General features: G+C 36.8%; 1 protein-coding gene across 9 annotated transcripts in view; it reads left to right on the top strand.

The window, feature by feature from the left end:
- Nucleotides 1-19,689, top strand: part of DMD (dystrophin) — a 2,324,635-nt gene that overhangs the window by 570,033 nt on the left and 1,734,913 nt on the right. For all 9 annotated transcript variants that reach the window (XM_045994540.1, XM_045994546.1, XM_045994545.1 and 6 more), the window contains exons 6-7: nt 3,970-4,142; nt 11,034-11,152. In XM_045994540.1, coding sequence (XP_045850496.1) covers nt 3,970-4,142; nt 11,034-11,152 — 292 coding nt within the window. The remainder of the gene's footprint in view (nt 1-3,969; nt 4,143-11,033; nt 11,153-19,689) is intronic.

The raw sequence follows: 19,689 nt of genomic DNA, 5'->3' as shown, positions 1-19,689 counted from the left end.
GCACACCCTTCCTTAAAGGATGATCTTGGTGCTGCATCTCTATCATACCTTCTTTACCCAGTAAACTCCTAGTCATTTTTTGAAATCATTGCTCAAAGACAACTTTTTCCTTTTAAAAATAGATGTATAGCTGTATACACACACACACACACACACACACACACACACACACGATTTGCTTAAATTGATTTTCTTGCTTAGGTACTGTAAGCCCAAAAGGTAGAAAATTTTTCTGTTTTAAGACTCACTTTCGGGGCACCTGGGTGGCTCAGTGGTTTAAGCCTCTGCCTTCGGCTCAGGTCATGATCTCAGGGTCCTGGGATCGAGCCTCGCATTGGGCTCTCTGCTCAGTGGGGAGCCTGTTTCTCCTCTCTGCCTGCCTCTCTGCCTACTTTTGACCTCTCTCTGTCAAATAAATAAATAAAATATTAAAAAGAAAGACTCACTTTAGGACCAGCTCAGTGTCTGACTGAAAGTTGATCCTTAATAAAGATTTCTCGGTAATTGCCTTTTAAGTAGGAAAAGAACTGATTATCTTACATTACCCTTTATTGTTACCATTATTATTTTCTTAGCAACATTTGTACCCAAATAGAAGAAGCAGTACCGGTGAGGCTGAGGCTGATAAGCTGAATTAATGACATAATGATGCTAAAGGAGTTTTGGATTGAATACCGTGCTGTCCTTTAACATTACGTGCATAGAGAGCAATCTGGCCAAAGCATTTCACAAATGAAACCAATTCATCATGGGAGGGTTGCCCGATCAGTGCAGCTCACCACCACGGAGCCAGTAGGTGCTGAGTCCAGCCCTGGTTCAGCACAGGACACAAAAGTCTATGTCTTGTAATCACCGTGCATGGAGATTGTGCACCTTATAACTTTAGAATATGATGAGAAAATGATATAGCTTACATAACTATTCGACCTATTTATTCACTGAGTAACTGACTAAATAAGCAGGTTGGAAGGAGTTAAGAAAACTGGATAATCTGCCTCTAAATAATAGATTTAGCTATCAAGGGATCATAATAAATATATGCAAAGATTTCACATCTTCAAATCATTACCACATTTACAAAGCATCATCTCAAATCCTTTTTAAGTATTTTAAAGTTAGATTTAACAGTTTATCCTAAAATTTGCATTGACTCTTTCATAAACAGATGACTAACATTGGAGATATAAAATATGTATTTTCCCCTGAGGCCTTTGTTAACTTCTACATGGATGAAGAAGCAAAATAAAATGTCATATTTAGAATACATGGTAAATATTCATCATCTGAACAAATGTTGGTAGTATATGGACCTTACACTTTCCAAAAAGAAAGCCCTTGGTGGTAAAAACTCTACACATTTACTTATATATTTCCTTCAGGTATATGATAAGGGGCCTGACTTATATTTAAAAAGTATCCTAGTAATTATGCTTCTACTAGAATATGTAGACAGTTTGGTCTAATAATGTGGCGTCACTGCATTCTTGAAACCCAGAGAAGTGTTGAGAATGGATTTCTGCGTCAGATTAGTTAGAAGAATGAAACGTGGAAATACATCATTTGCACAAAGCTTAGGAGATAATCCCATGCACAGAGACTAATAAAAATAAAACCAAGAGTCTGGTCTTTTTCTCCCTTCCCACGGCCTGGGTTTCCACTTCTCTTCCGACTTCTGGGAGGAGCGGGAGGGAGGCGGAGGTTCATGGCCCGCACAACTTGACTGGTCGAAACCAGACCAGAGCCAGGGAGTCCAGGCTCCGCCCACCCACGGTGCGCACTCTTGTGCTCCCTCAAGGACCGCCTCCTGCTGGCGGAGTTATGCGAGTTCTTAGTCATCCCTGCTGTGTGGCTTCCTCAGCAGCCTCCTTCCAGCCCACGCCGGTGTGGGACTTCTGCAGGCCCTCTCTCTTCCCCTCGCTGATGCCCTGGCGGCCGACAGAGGTAGGGCTCGGGCTGTTCCACGACAGATTTCCTACGCAGTGTCCCGGTGGTCCTCGTCTATCTTCCTTGTAGGATCTCCAAGTTCTCGGATGGGGCTTTCAGTGCAGTCGGGGCCCCTGGCTTCTTTGCCACCTTCCTGCTTACAAGGGGCAAGTGATCTTTAACGATGGGGCCAGGTTCCTCAGAGGAAGAGACGCTGCAGGCGAGAGCCAGAAGGGCCGAAGAAGAAAAAGTGCCGACTCTGTGGACTCTGAAGTCCTGCCAGTGCCTACAACCCGAGCCACACGGGCCATCAGCCCTGCCTCCTCTGGCTGGAATGTGGCCAGGGGACAATGTGTGCTGGGACAGGGGCAGTGACTTCTCCAGGAGCAGCGGCAGAAGTCGCGAACGGAGTGGCCTGCCCACAGCCCCACAGTGATTACACAAAAGGACACCACTTGGCCTAGGTCCATCGAAGCACTCTGCCTGTGAGGGCATCTTGAATATTCCTCCCCTTCTCCCTACACCTGCTGCACATCCTTAAGCCCTTAACCTCTCTGCCTAAAACCAGAGTAAGGGGACAATGCAGGCAGAGCCTGTTACCTGACACATGAAGCATTTTGTACCGCAGGAGGAGGAGGGTGGGGGTGCGAGAACCAGTAAGACAACCCTCCAGGCACCTGCGGTTTTGTCTGCATTTGGTGCCCCTGCTCATGCCAGGCACTTTGTTGAGAATGATCCTTACAAGATTCTTTTCTTCAGAGAGTACCAGGTCCCTCTTCAGTCTTCATACTGACCTTTGCCCTGTCATGTAGGAGAGAGTGGGTCTCTGTGACAGTACCTGACACCTCTCATATTTGGAGAGCATGCCTTCTTCAGGTGACATGACTCTTCTAAGACTGTTTCAAAGAAGAGCTCTTAGATTCGTTTATCAGGTCCAAAATATCAAGAACACCATGAAATAACAGTGACAGCGTCCTGGGTTGCTTAGCGGGGGCGGGGCACTAGCCCTGTGCTTCTAGACACCAGAACAGGTCTCTCACCGTCTCTGGAGAGGTAAGATGTGTCGTGCCTCTAGAGACCTACACTGTGTATGTATGTACGGATTTTGTAACATTTTTTTTTTTTTTTTATATAAAAGCAGTTTCTTAAATGGCATTTCCTGTAACTGAAGAGGCTTCATAAATGAGCCAGAGTCCTGGACCCATGTTTTGGGCATTTGTAACCTTTGTTTTTCTATTGCATGTGAAGCTCTGTCCTAAAAAAAAAAACCATAACAAATGAAACCAAACTGACTACAAAACAAAAACAAACATAAAAACTCAAGGCAATACATTCACAGTTTTTAGGGATAAATACTTTTTCTTTTGCTGATTTTTTTGTTCTTTAAATAGGCAAACTCATTTTTCTGTTTTTTTTTTTTTCCCCATTTTGGTCAGTAAACATAATTTGCATTATTTTAAGTAATAGTATAAACCTAGGGATTTTATTTTACTGTAGTTGTCCTTTAATTCTTAAAACAACCTTCTATATTTAAGAAACAGAGGCCTAAAAAAGATTAAATGGCCCAATTAGCACAATTTGTTAATACCAAATATAAAATTTGAACCTAAGTTTAAATTAAATAAGCTCATTCTCCTAGCCACCATGCCATTCTTTCTGTCCTAAAAACACTAAAATTAAGTCCTCGGTCAATAACAAGTCTGATGTTTTGGTACACTCTTCTCTAGTATATACACTGAAAGAAGATAAGCAATTCTAAAAGCACAAAATTCATAGTTTAACGGGGCAGAATCCAGGACTGATATTAAATGTGTACAGTAAATGGTGTATCGTGACACTAACCAATCAGAATAGATTCCTAACTAATTAGAATGGACTCCGTCCTGGTAGAATCTATTATTCCTCATTACTAATTGACTCTAAAATTTCTATTACTTATTACCAAAGATTAGGACATTTAAATTTGAGTTTGTGTGGTTCTTGTTCAGGGAATGCATTTTCTCATGAAATTCTTATTTTCTTATGAAAATTTCTTTCCACACATAGGTCAAAAATGTAATGAAAAATATCATGGCTGGATTGCAACAAACCAACAGTGAAAAGATTCTCCTGAGCTGGGTCCGACAATCAACTCGTAATTATCCACAGGTTAATGTCATTAACTTCACCACCAGCTGGTCTGATGGGCTGGCTTTGAATGCTCTCATCCACAGTCATAGGTAAGGAGACTACTGAGATATTGACTAATTTTTGTAAGTATTGATTTTGAGACTGATTATCTTTTTCTTAAGTGTGATTCCAGCTCATTTTTTACTATGTGACATGTTATGTACTTAACCACATTGACCTGACTATCAATTGGAATGCACCGAATAAGAATATCCTATTTTTTTACGTGATATATCATTTCGTTGTTGAAATATTAAAATCCTGGAGCATGAATGTGGTTATGGTGGGAGGGGGAGGAGACCAGCATGTTTGAAATTCAGACTCTGCCAGAAAATCAAGGTTGTATTCTAAGTTGGCTAAGAATGGAGTTGGTCTTTGTAAACAAATTCCATGTTAGAATGGGCCTAAACGATAGCGCTAAAATGGTTCCAAATCTCATGTGGTGGCTGTAGCAAAATTAATTACTATCATCTGATTAATAATGTGAAAAAGAAACACTTCTCTTGTCAGATACTCACTTAGATAGCAAATACATAAGACCCTGTGTATTTTTTTATATTTTGGGATTAAAAGAGGCTCCCAACATCTTAGCAACCAAGGCAAAGAGCAGACCGCAATTAATTCTATGACTCAGTGCTTAGAATATCAAAAGAAACAATTGCTCTGGAACAGCAGGGCAATTGCTTTAAAGCACTGAAAGAGAGTTCTGTGGATCTTCGTAAAAAGAACTCATTGTGATACAGTGAACCAAATGTTCTTAGCCATATTCCATACACTGTTATTACATTTTCTAAGATAACAAAATCATTGTTTGCTTTTTTTCTCGTATAAAGAAGCGTAGTAAATGAATTATTAACAGGTCAAGAAAAAGCAAAACAGCTTGGGAAATACGTACATATAATGCAGTCGTTTATATTATATGTAACATAGAAATGTATATTCTATGTATAATACACTCACTCTAAGGGATATCTGCTTTGGTTTTCCTGTTACCCATCTCTTTTATCCAACTCAATCCCCAGGGTCAAATACATTGTCTTATTAACTGTGTTTGAAATGCCACTGGACAGCATCTGTCCTGATTTTCAAAGAAGCTTATCTTTTTCTCACTTTGATCTTTCTTTTCTTGACGAGTCTCCCATTTCCCTATGTCAGTCTTGTTTCTAGAAAAGTCCAGAATATAAATTTTCTTCGTGCTAAATCTCAATCCAAGAACAAATGCTCTCTCAATAATCAGCTTTGTCTGGTGTCTTGCTCCAGCTGGATTTAATTAACCCCATCCAGACTGAGTTTCCAGGTGAATGACTCAGCAACCCGATTTTCAAAAGGAGGCAAGCTCACACTCATTTGGCATGTTAAGCAGTATTAACACGTGTTTTTCCTAAGTATGACATGAAGAAAAATACTGCACAGCTTCAATACAGCCAGATGAGAAGGGATAGAGGCATTCATTCTGCATGATAAGTCGGTGCTGATTTATGCAGCCACATGCTTCACACTAATGGCCTGAACATATTGATCTTGCTGTTCATGTACACGTTTGCAGATGAACAGAAATATCGAGGATCAGGTTAGACAGTCCTTGTTGGCTCTTCAGCATTTTCCTTTCAAGTGGAAGGCTTCAGTCCTGCCAGCATGTTCACATGCTACGTTCGTTTGTTAATATCGTATTTCATAATTTCTGAATATATTTGTAATACAGTAAACATTTCCAGATTGCCCTGCTGCAGCTGTCCCTGACCCACTCTTTCTCTCTCAGAATATCATGTATATCTTCTCTCCTGTCATATTGAATGAATCATCAGTAACTCCCTTTTCATACATAACATAGTTACTTTTCTTTTTTTTTTTTTTTTTTTTAATTTTATTTATTTATTTGACAGATAGAGATCACAAGTAGGGAGAGAGGCAGGCAGAGAGAGAGAGAGAGAGAGAGAGAGGAGGAAGCAGGCTCCCCGCCAAGCAGAGAGCCCGACGCGGGACTCGATCCCAGGACCCCGAGATCATGACCTGAGCTGAAGGCAGCAGCTTAAACCACTGAGCCACCCAGGCGCCCCACATAGTTACTTTTCAAGAGGTTTCTCACAGTTGATAATGCTCTTTCATGAATCATCTCCCTCTTCTTTTTGTCTTTGACAGATGTTCATATTGTTTATCTAAAGAAAAAAAATACTTGGAACTTTCTGTTCCAAGGTTATTGTCTTGGTATGCTTAGGAATGTCATAAGGTGTTCTGATTTCAATAATTAAGTGACTAAGCTCTATAGAACAATGACATGCACTTATTATAGAGCATAGGGATTGACAAAGAATCTTGCCAAAGATTAGGGTATTGCTGGCTTTATGTCTATTTAAGGCTAAATTTTATCTTAATATGTAGGAAATTAGAAGTATTATATTAAAGCACAAAGCTGACAATAGTACAGTTAAAAGGAAGCCAGATTCTACTTTTGTGGGAAAAGTAAAGGATAATTGGCTAGAAATCGCTCAAAATATATGCTAAGTTGCAATAAGTATGATGTTACAATTAAATTTTCTTCCTAATTCTTCATTTTAATTTATTACCATAGAGATAACATAGCATGTGGTTTAAAAGAAAAGTGAGACATGGGAGGGGGGTGCAAAGGAAAAAAAAAAAACGGAATATGTCTTCATGACCCCAACCCCACCCCATCACCATCCACTTCCTACAAATGCTTACTGTTGGCAACTTCTTTTATTCTTTCTCATTGTTTTCATAATTAGGTATTTTTATTTCCTGATAATTGGTGTCTGGCAGTAGATGGATTTACTCCTTGATAGGAAGCCCACAAATATTATTTCTTATCCCCATCTATTTCCTAATTTGATTACTATCACATAATCCTTTCATTCTTTTTTAAAATTTCTTAAAGAATTTATTTAAGAGAGAGAGTGCACACAGAGTGAGAAGCAGACTTCCTGCTGAGCAGAGAGCCTGATGCAGCCTTTGATCCCAGGACCCTAAGATGATCTGAGCCAAAGGCAGATGCTTGACTGACGGAGCTACTCAGGCACCCCTGATCATTTCATTCTTGAAATTGTTGCCTGCTTTACTTTAAGTGGTCTTGGTGTACCTTGTTTCATCAGGTTTAGACAGGATCTGTTGACTACTATATATACCAGATGACAAATTATCACATTTGTACTTCCTCCTCTTCTCTCCTCGCCACTTTCCGTTTTGTTATTATAATGTTCTTAGAAAAATTTCTTTGGAGTATAGCTGACATGCAATGTTACATTAGCTTCAGGTGTACAGCATAGTGGTTGAACAACTCTATACATTATGCTATGCCCAACACAAGTGTAGCTACCATCTGTCACCGTGCAATGCTATTACAGTATCATTGACTATATTCTCTCTGCTATGCCTTTTATTCCCTTGACTTATTCATTCCATTACTGGAAACCTGTGTCTCTCATTCCCTTTCAACCATCCCACCCAATACCCTCCTGTCTTACAGTATTCTTGAATTGACAGTGTCTGTAACATTTATATATGTAGGTTATAGGTGTGTTTGGCATGAGTCTATAAGTTGAAAATGCATTACTGCTATTTCATAAATATAATTTACCTTAGAACAAAGTAATAGAAGTTAATGTTTATTAAGTTAATGATACTTTGTAGGCACTTTCTAATTAAAATATCCCACCTGTTTCTCATGATGTAGATATTATGATTAGTCCCATTGCACATATTGTGAAACTGAGGCAGAGACAAGGTGCATTATTTGCCTAAGACTATTTGGTTAATATGTGGTAGAGCCAAGATTTGAATTTATAGAGGGCTCTGCTTATCTACTAGGCTATGTTGTCTTCTTCAACTTGTCTGTTTCCTCAAAAGACTGGTGAACTTTGGTTATGCATTCCTATTTATGGATTCAGATTTGGGTTAGCATGGGAAGATATGTAACTTTCTTCTGCAGTTGGTTAGTCTTACAATTCTTTATGCATTTGGAAGTCAGAGTCATTTAAAATGTTAATTAATGATAAATTTTAATGATTTAAAATGTTAATTTTACGGCTAAAAGAGACCACAAAGACCATTCAGCACATTTCTTCTTTTTAAAATGAAAACACTGAAGCTCAAGTAGATAATATGACTTCCATAGCTCCTCACCCAGGTGATTAGTTCATGGCCAACAGGAGAAGGGCATAAAGGGAGAAGGGTTAGAATGAAGAAGCAACTCTATTCTTTTTCATCCTACTGATTTAACCTTGTTGATTGTACTGCAGTCTCCCACACTCTCCCACCTATAACCTTTCCCATTTCCCTTGCTGAGAGGTGTAGAAAAGAAGGTAAGGCAGAGGTTGCATAGTGAAGTTAAAACTTCCCCAAATAGTCTAGAATTTAATTTGTATTTCTAATAGTCTTACCACTACTAGAGTCAGCTCCCAACTTATACATATTTTAGGTTCTAAAATACTGTTAGCTCTTCTGGATAATTTGGAGTATAGAGGGCACATTATACTTCCTAAGAAGTAGACAAAATTCTGGTAAATTAATCAGGGTAGCTTCAAGTAAAGAAAAGGAAATGAGAGTCAAATGAGCAAGTTGTATCTTTATTTTCAGTTTTTGAAAACAACAGTTAAGACCATCCTTATAATTTCCTCACTTGCATATCATGAGTTCTTTTTTTTTAAGATTTTATTTATTCATTTGACAGAGATCACAAGTAGGCAGAGAGGCAGGCAGAGAGAGAGGGGGAAGCAGGCTCCCCGCCAAGCAGAGAGCCCGATGCGGGGCTTGATCCCAGGACTCTGGGATCATGACCTGAGTGGAAGGCAGAGGCTTTAACCCACTGAGCCACCGAAGCACACCAATAGATCATGAAGTCTTAAGCAGGAGTCCATTGACAGACCCAATTGTCCTAAAATTCTATGTAAGTTATGTATAAAGATTTGGACAGTTTTGTGTATGGATAAAAGTTTTATAGTGCTCATCAGACTCTCAAAGGTATCTGTGATCCAGAAAAGGCAAAGAACCACCGGACTAATGGTTTCCAGTGTTGGGGTAAATTGTAATTCCTTAAACAGCCACTGTCTCTCACAAACTCATCCGAGTTCCCCTTTCTTGGAACACTATCTCCTGCCCCTTCTAGATACTGAAAATCTCTCAATGGAGCCAGGCCTGTGAGGTCTGACTGAACACATTCTGCTTTTTTTCTTCTGTAAGAACTTTGATTTTTAAATATCCATACAACTCAGAATATTCTCGAAAACTTCTTAAATCTAAACCCAAACCACCATTTATGATACCCTTAGGCCTCAAAAATCTTGACCTCTTCAAATTTTAGAAAACCTAGTATCTTATTACCTGTATTTTTCACATCTAGTATTTATTTTAACTTATGATGTGTGCATTTTTTCCTTATAAGGTTTTAAGTCTTTATAGGATAAGAACTCCCTCTTATGCTTCTTTGTGTTTTCTCTATTATCAAGTAAAATGGTATTCATATATTATGTTCTCATCCATTCTCTGGTTGCATGTTAACAAAATTTATCTCGTCAACACATATTTAGTCAACAAATATTTATGGACCTTCTTCTGTGTGTGATCCTGGGGTTCTAGAAGTGAACAAAACCGGTGAAAAAATTATATATTCTGCATTCTAGTGGGGGAAATGGATATATAGACAAGATTAATTAAATATATAAAATATTAAATAGTAGTAAGTGGTGATGAGAAAGAAAGGGATAGGAAATGAGTATGTTGAAGGACTCACCAATAATACAACTTTCAAGGAAAGACACAAAGGAAGTGGAGGAGTGAGCCATGTCCATGTCTGAGGGAAGAGAATTCCAGGCAGAGAGAGCAGCACATGCAAACACAGAAGCTACTAGTCTGTTTGAGGAATATGAGGAGAGAGGCAAGGAATCAAATCTGAGGGTTAACAGGAGCTAAACCATGTAGGGCCTTGTAGGTCACAGTTAAATCAGTGAATTTTACTTCCTGATAGCAGGGATTTGAGAAGAAGTTTATGATGAAACATTTTTTTTAAGATTTTATTTATTTATTTGTCAGACAGAGGTCACAAGTAGGCAGAGAGGCAGGCAGAGAGGGAGAGAGGAGGAAGTAGGCTCGCCGCTAAGCAGAGAACACCATGCGGGGCTTGATCCCAAGACCCTGGGATCATGACCCGAGCTGAAGGCAGAGGGTTAACCCACTGAGCCACCCAGGTGCCCCTATGATGAAACATTTTAACACATCACTCTGGCAGCTTTGCTGAGAATAGATTAATAAGAGCAAGGGTGGGAGTGGGGGAGCAGTTAGAAAGTTAATGAATTAAATCATCCATCCAACATAAAATGGTGGTTTGGATGGAGGTGATGGCTGCAAGGGTAGTGAGAAGTGGTCAAATTCTGAATATATTTCCAAGTTAAGTGTTGTGTGAAAGTGAGAGTCATCAAGTTAGACTCCAATATTTCCATCTGAGCCATGTGAACTTGAACTTGTCCTTGATCATTGAGGAACGAAGAGCAGTAAGAGAAGTAGGTGGGTTGGGGGAGTGTGATGGGGCTGAATACCAGAAGCTCAGTTTTGGACACCTGAGTCTTGTGATGACTCTTAAGTGGAGATACTGAATAAGCAGATAAATCTAAAGTCCGGAGTTCAGGGAAGAGGTCTGGGCTAGGCTTATAAAATTGGAAGTTACCAGCAAATGGTTGGCATTCAAATTTCTGAGACTGGATGGCATCAATATATTTTTGTTGCTTGGCAAGGGAGAATAAATTCTCCTTTGTTTTCTTCAGGATTTTCAAGTAAAATTGTGACCTGTTAAATGAAAAGCATTGTTGAGGGGTCATGAAGAGTAACACTCAACATGATGGGCATGGGTTGTCAATTAAAAATCAGAAATGAAGTGAATCTCAGGAAATATTGTAAGTTGATTTATATTTGGTCTTTATGTGTGTGCATTTCAGGCCAGACCTGTTTGATTGGAATAGTGTGGTTGGCCAGCAGTCAGCTGCACAGCGACTGGAACATGCATTCAACATTGCCAAATATCAATTAGGCATAGAGAAACTGCTTGATCCTGAAGGTTGGTACATTTCTGGACTATCACAGTTTTTAGTATAGTTTAATATTTATTGTCTCAGATTTAACATTTCCACAAACTAAGCACAGAAGAGAAACTATGCATTATATATTTTTCTGTACCCTGGGTGTATTTAAAATGTTCTTTCACCTTGCAACATATTATGAATTGCCCTATATGATTTTAATTTTCAAAATACCATTATCCAAAACTAAAGTGTAAATTGAGAAAGAATTCCAAGGCTTTTGAATATATATGTCTCATGGATAAAGCATACTGTATTTGAAGTGCGTTGACTCTAAATAGTTATAAAAAAGTTCATGTTTTGCTTACTCTACCAAGAGATTTGATAGACTAATCAGCTATAATTAATTAGCTACTCTTGCCAGTTTCATTCATATGCTCTATAAAAGGCAACATGGTTTACTGTTTAAATCAGGAAATCTATTCCTGGCACTGCTTCTGTTATATTTTGTCATTCTGGGGGACTTCCTCCATTGGACGGTTATTCATTTTCTGCTTCAGTTGACAAGCAGCACTGTATTTATATTTTTATTATATTACACTTAAGTAAATGTCATCATTATCTCTGGTGCTACATAACTACATACTTTCTAGACACATGGGTTAGATGAATAATGATTCTTGACTTCTGCTTTTCTTCTAACCTTTGGGGCACCTTTTTTGTTTGCCAACTTGTTTGACCTTGCAGACTCTGTTCTCACTTTCTTGAAGCTTTCCCATGCTCTAAAACCACAATTTGGAGAACCTGTGTCTGTGGAGCTGATATTTGGATAGGGTTATGTAACTAAATGGTTTTTGGAATATGGAATCAGTTCTAACTAAGGAGATTGAGTGGTGGTAGTAGGTCTCCTCAGGAAAAGCTCAGAAATAACTCAGAGGATATTCTTTCAGGGGTGAATTTATCAACCACTAGAATCTAATCCTCTTTGTTGCAGACCTGATTACCTCATCTTATTAACAGCAGATGGATATGGCGACGGTGGTGGTGGGGGCATAATTTTAAACTCAAAAGAGGATATATTAATCAAAATGAAAATTCAGTCATTTTAAATGAGATATTTAGCTATGATAAGAACCAGAATACTCAAATGTAATTGACTGAAACATTGTTCTTAGTAAGCACATGTACTTGGGAAGGAAAATTATAATAGCACAAAAGTATTTCTGAGGTTGAAATCAGATTAAGTTCATTAGAAATGTTTCTTCTGTTTTAAATAATGCATAATTTAGCACTGACTCCTGTAAACTCTTTGTGTTGCTTAATAGATGATTAGCCTCCCTCCTGCCCTGGTTTAACTCTAAGGAAGAAATTGTATCACTCAAGGAAGAAATCATATCAATCATATTTCTTTGTTTTGCAGGAAACAAACTATTGTTTTTGTTGACTCACTATTGACTCCCACAGTGATTTACATGTTTTTTCATACTCCATTGAGGTAGAGAAAGGCAGATATAATGAAAACATAAACTGACCTGTAAGGATAAGAGCCACTGTATAGATTTGAAGGATAAGCCTATTTAAATAGTGTTTTATTTTTCATTAAAACCATACATGGTAACCAATTCCCAGTATCTAGGATATATGTTCTAGTTATTCTTGTATGTGCCCTATCCTTCATAAAATATGGTTTAAAATAGATCTTTCTCTTGTTAAGTGATAAAATGGCCAAAATGGCTTTTGTTCTTAAGTCTTCCTTTGAATCAGTGAAATAGGGACACCAAATAGGTGTCCACTTCATAATCAGAAAGTAGATTGATAAGCCTGTAATCAGAAAAGGGCAGTTCCATGAGTGATGTATTTTATAGCATAAAATAGTCTGATATACCCAATTCTGCACATTTTCCTAAATGGAAAGTATATATTGAAATGTACATCCTGTAGACCATTATAATATCTGAAACAACAATTCAAAATCAACCAAATATAATATGAAATACAAGCCGATTAATAGAGAGCAAAACACTGGTTATGGTTTCATTTTGCCAGTAAAATCTTCAGTCCGAAAACCCTTTCTGTTCATTGGCTCGCTTCCAATTCGAAGAGTGTTCTGTCTCCTAAAATGGTTTATTACGGTTTATTTATGGCTGTCAGTAGGATGAGGATTCAACATAAATCTTATATTTTTAGTTATATGTCAGTTCCTGCCAGTGTGTTAAGGAAATACACAAACATGCATCTAGAAATTGTTCAGAATTTTTCTAGAGATATCAATGATAATTGAAAGAGAAAAATATGAACTACATCATAAGGATTTTTATTCACTGATTCATTAGTCACAAAAGAAAAGCATTTGTAAGAGTTTAAGACTTAGAACACTCTCTTCGATGTACCTAACGTGGGTGATCCATGGACTTCTTTCATGCTCTGTATGGTAATTACCTTTGAGATGTTCGTATTTTTATTTAACCAGATATTGGTTCTTTAGCTTATGCATGATGATGTCAGCTGTTCTCCAAAGCGATTTTTATTTTGTATCTAATATGCTTTTTAGGAGGTTAATAAAACATTTTGCTTTATGTTTGGGAAGGTTTATATTTTGAGGGATTGAAGTTATATTTGGCTTAAGAAATACTTGCCATAAATGTTTTTAGAATTTTAAACGTATGCTTTGCTGATTGGGTTGACTTATAAATTAAAAAGTCATTGAAATATAATTTGGAGGTTTTCATGTCTTGCATATATTGACTGTGGTATGCTTTGTTTGGCTTTAACTGGTGTTTTGAGGCCTGCGGTTTGGTATTAATAGGAATTGCCTTTTAAAATGAGTAGCTGTGAGCATTAGCATAAGCAATTTCAGGAGCTGTTTCTGCTGTGTTTAAATGTTAACATATGCAAAAATAAGTACTACTAGGGTAAAATTGTTTAATAATTTATGTGTCTTTTTGCTCATGGATATACAAGGTTTATCTCTTTTAAAATATATTCTATTGTGAATTAGGTGATTCATTTTCTATCACGATTTCCCTGTAAGACATGCTTACTACTTGCATTATGGGTTTTATATACCCACAATTATTGTTTGCTTCCTTGAGTTTCAAGAAATTAGTTTGTTTGCCAATCCACACAGCACTTTCTGCATTAAGAGAATGCTTTGTCAGCTTTTTCATGTGAATAACAAAGTGAAGATATTCTATTTAAAGGAATAAAAAAAATCGGGGATAAAAGTTGTGCTGGTTTTAGATATCTTTTGCATGTTACTATTATAAATCATTTCCTTTTGGGATATGCAGTATGATATGGAAATGCCCTCACTTATTTACCGGGGTAACTTCAGAATGAAAAAAAAAGAATGACGAGAGTCAAATTTGAAGAACACTATGGCTTGGGAGAAACATTTGTAACCTCAAAATGACATTTACAAGCCAATTAGTTTGGTTTTAATTCACTTCATTTTAACTTCATGAGGATGATGACAGATTGTATTTTCTGCTTGGCTAATCCCTGCATCCCTGTTCAGTTGTTTTTAGAGTCTGCTTTTCCAAGAATAAGCTCTGCCTTGTGGAAAGTTATACTCTTGAAATGAATGGTTTCAGATTTAACTTTGTATCCATGCAGTTTATTAGCTTTTAAAAAATCCAAGGGAATATAGGTGGCATTTGCCGTAAAAGAGAAGAATGCTTTTAAGGCCTCTTTTGGGTATCAGTGGTTTGAGCAAGCAGTGTTTTTTTCTTTCCTCTTTGTTCCAACCATCACATTTTGATTCCCTAACAACAAGAAATATTAGTAAGTAGTTTACACTACATTAAGACTGAAAGAGGAAGTCCATACCACCTCAGAAAGGTGTTGTTAACTTAAATAACTGGAACTTTTTATGGACATGCATACTCATTTCATATCACTTGGACTTTTTTTTCCAGAACCCACTATAGAATACCTTTTTATTCCAGAAAATGTAATGAGTTTGGAATATATTGGTGTTCACCTATATATAGGTGTTACCTAGAAATTTTTATTGTAAGTACCTCAGATTCTTTAGAACCAAACTCTCTGCAGTGTAAAATGTTCCTTTTTCCATATATGTAAAAAAAAAGTGTTTTAGTAAAATGTGGGTAAAAAAATGGCCATTGCCTTTTTTTTAAAAGATTTTATTTATTTATTTGACAGAGAGAGAGAGATCACAAGTAGGCAGAGAGGCAGGCAGAGAGAGACGGGGGGGGGGGGGGGGAGCAGGCTCCCTGCTGAGCAGAGAACCCAATGTGGGGCTTGATCCCAGGACCCTGAGATCCTGACCTGAGCTGAAGGCAGAGTCTTAACCCACTGGACCACCCAGGCGCCTGCCATTGCCTTTTTGATAAGAAAGTAACCTGTACAAAATATGTTGCTTCGTGTCTTTTTAAAATTGATTTATATCATTATCTCTGGCAGAGAGTCTTTTGAGATATCATAAGTTGTTACTATCTAAAACTAAATCCTGAATATCTTTGAAGAACATTTTTTCGTCTAGTTATTCTGTTATGGAAAATGGAAAGTATCATCTTCTGCTTATGCAGATATGATAATAGCAAAATAATGTTCCTATTATGTCAGCAGGAGACCACGTTTTCCAAGATTTCTTTTTTAAAGAAGCATTAAAATTTGATCATTAAAACTGATTTATATAATTTAATAGCATTAAATGTAATAATAATGAAAATATTTCCTTAATTTTGAACTTCAGTAGATTGCAGTTGAAATAAGCAAATTTGAAATGGCCTTGTATTAGCGAAAGAATGAGGTACATTAGGAAATTTAGTGTTGCCATCTCATTTACTTAATGTATACTGAGCACAACCTTTTAGCAAAGGAATTTGGGAAACACTGTTAAATAATTTAAATGTATACTTTCATTAGCATTGCTTAGAACAAAGACTAGCATCGGTATCTACTGAGGCTTTAGGAAAGCTGAAGGCCAATGCCAAACTCCAGAGAAATGTGATTACCATATTCCTGGCCTGCATATTGTTAGAGTAAGCCTACTTATTAGGATATCCTTGACTATTTTTAGGTTTTACCCCGGACCTTACTCTTTTTGGTACAACTTGTCTTTTCCATGGGCAGACACTGCATAACTAGCCTTGATAATTCAGTGCCACTTTAATACATTTCAGTTGAAGATGACTTTACCAGAGTATCTGGAGGCATCCTTAGTTTTATCACTGCTACTGTTGAAAAAGAGTCTTTAAGGGACAATGAGGCACTACTTTGTGCATGAAAGTAATACATAGCAAAATAAGTAAATGGAAACTTTCTACATGGGTGAAAGATCATCACTAATAGTATACAAATATTATATTAACATAGAAATGAGGATGCAGATATTATTAACATTGTGATACAGTTGGTTATATTAACATTAAGATTTTCCTGTTGGAATCTCTTATTTCCTGATGGAAAACCTTTAAATTGCTTGTCACAACAGAAATCCAAAACAAATAAATATGTTAACATTTCCAGTAGCCTGAAAAGTTAACAGTGGCATGTTGGGGGTTGGGGCAGAGAGAGAGAGAGAATGAATGTGAATTTAGTGTCTTTTTGATATAGTGTCTTCTACATTATTCTCAGTTCAGATAGCATAGAATACTGAATATTTTCAGGGCAATTTGAACAAATTGGTAGTAAATTGATATGCTTTTTGTTCTGTTGATTCATTTCAGTTATTTGGATGATTGAAATAATTGGATATAACTGTCCCAGATTCACCCACTTAGGCAACATGGAGACCTCCAAAACATTAAAAACTATATCTATGTATGCACATGGCCTGAATTTACCCTTTATACCAGATTATTTAGCATCTTGTACTAATCTCTCCTGTCCTTTTATCACAATTTTTTCTTCTGGAAAATAGCTGATTTATATTTTTTCTCTCTCATAGGAGTTGATTTGTTAAAATGAATATTATTCGTTGTTATAGTTAAGTAATGTAGTTTCTCACTTGATTGTGTAATTTAAATAATGAAGTATAATCTAACATGTAATTTAAGATTTCCATTGTGTTTGAGTTTCTATACCAAATTTGTTCAGAAGCATTTAAGTATAATCCTTGCCTAGATAACTGGGAATTTCTTTTACCTGGGTGTTTTCTGTCTAAGTGGGAGAACATAACATCTTAGGCCTATATAGTCACAATAAATTATGTTGAATGATGGATAGGACATCAGTAAATTGTTTAAACAACTGGGAAATGTATCCACCACATTCCAGTGCTGAATAGATTTTTGTGAATGGTGTCCCTAGATCACTAAGAGTCCTATAAGACTGTTAAGGGAAATGTATTAGACAAATAATTTGTTGCTTCTTTGTTACCGATTTAATCAAACTCAGCTCTGAATTATTAAATGAGCTATTAGTAAGTGTTCTATAGTTGATATCTGCATTTCTTATGTGTCACAGAGGCGTGTAGTCTCAATCAAAAGCATTTTAAATATTTAGTGACAGAAAATGAGGATAAAATGGCATAAATAGTTTCAAAATTTCTGAGGTTTTTATTAAATCAGTGATAATGTTTGAAAGTAAAGCATATGTTGCTTACAGCTGGAATATTTTGGTTCATTTCGCTGTCTTCAAAGTAGAATTAACTATGTTTGATAAAAAAGATTATAGAAGATATGTGAGAACTTGCATATCTGAAAGCCTTAAAACTCAGTATGAGGAAAAGAGATTATAAGGTTAATATATATATTTCCCAATTAAGTAATTTCCCCGTATAGAAATTCATGGGCCATTTAATAGCTGGAATATGAAATAAAAGATGAGAATGTATTAGTTTAGAAAAATATTTGGGTAAAATAATAATGAATTGGGATCTTGGTTGATTCTACTTAATTCTTATAACAGCATGGTCATCCTTATAAAAGGGACCAGAAGCTTTATAGTACTCTTATGATTATACTTAAACATAATTAAACTAATAATTAAGATAATAAGATTCTCTTTGATTTATTGTCTTATGACAAATTTGGGGGGTTAGTGGGTCATATGCTGTCCACAGCAGAGAGGAGCAAATTGTTACAGCTATTAAGTGCTTGGGAATGTTATGTATTATTAAAATATCACATAGTGGTTGAAACCCAGCGTCTTTACTTTTCAGAAATAATCAGCCGTTCTGTAGTATCATTCTTGTGAGTTATTTTATCAATATTGCCGAATAAACTTGGCTCAGACTGAAGCACGGTCACCCTGAAAAAGGGTTTTCTAATTTATCACCAGTAATATATACTCAAATATGTAAAGTTGCTTTTGGTAAAATAAAACTAATATTTGAGTAGGGTAACCATGTTATAGGAGCCTCACATGTTTATCCTTTTTTTTTTTAACACAATAATTCCAGGGTAGTTAATCCTTATGGGAAGACTGAATCTTAGGAAGCTTTTCTAAACCCATGATCACATAGCCAACAGAGAGATGAGCTAGAATCAAATTCATGTTTATCTCTTTGCCGAGTCCATGTTATTTCCAACAGGAGTGCCCAATAAAATCTCGTGGCATAGTTTATGAAAACACTGATGTTAGAGCAGAGGTTCTGATTTCATTGGTCTCTGATGGGTCCATGACACCAGCAATTTTTAAGAACACATCAGGTGAGACCATCATACAGCCACGGTAGTACTAGCTGCAATAGAACAGTGTCTCCTTTGAGATATATATTTTGAGAGGATAAAATCTGAATCTGTTGTCCCAGAGCTTGTTCAGATGTCTAGCATTTTCTTCCTGAAGAGGTAACTAAGGCTGCTGTTCAAATCTTTACTAACAGCCCTGTCCTTATTGAGAAGTGGTACATCCACCAGTTAAAATAGAAATAGCCTGCTGTCACGTAAGACTGGCTACCAAAACCTTTGCTTTAGGATTAAGGGACTTGCCTTATCTCCTGTTCACACAGCAATCTGTTTCTCCCTCCATCCTTCCTTCTGTTTATTACTTCACAGACGTGTTTGTGTTGGAATGCTGCTCATTCTCAAGCACTGATGCCACTAAAGGGTCCTCTAGGACAACCTCTGTGTGGACATAGTCCTTGACTCTTCATCCTTTTATTTATTTTTTCCTTTCTTCTCTTCCTTTCTCCCTTTGATCCTAACTAATATACCGTGCCCTATCATCAGGGTTTTGGTGACCCCTTTTCCAACCAGTACCTATTTCTTTCACAGGCGCAGCTGATAAAGCTGATAGAGCCTCTTATTCCAGAGGAATTTTCAATATTAACTAAAGGATAATGAAAGAAAAAAAATTTAAATGGCAGTAAAATAGTTTTTTTTCAGAATACAAGTTTGTGATCCTATGAATGTATTTTAAAAGAAGCAAAGGACTTTAGTTAATTTCATAGTATCTGATATTAATGCCACAAATAGGTTAGCTTTCATCACAAGCCATTTATCTAGGATTAGTTTTGCTAAGCAGCCTGTATTTCAGCCAGATATATGACTTTTAATTACAGAATACAATGGTCACTGTAGCCTGTAGTGTCACTTTAGTTGTGAGGGGATCAAATTGGCAATTATACTCACAGATGCAATAGAATTTAACCTAATACTACATTTAC

The sequence above is a fragment of the Meles meles genome, chromosome X (assembly GCF_922984935.1).
Source record: "Meles meles chromosome X, mMelMel3.1 paternal haplotype, whole genome shotgun sequence".
Classification (NCBI taxonomy): domain Eukaryota; kingdom Metazoa; phylum Chordata; class Mammalia; order Carnivora; family Mustelidae; genus Meles; species Meles meles.
The sequence above is the reverse complement of the archived record's forward strand: the minus strand, read 5'-3'. Positions and strand labels throughout refer to the sequence as shown.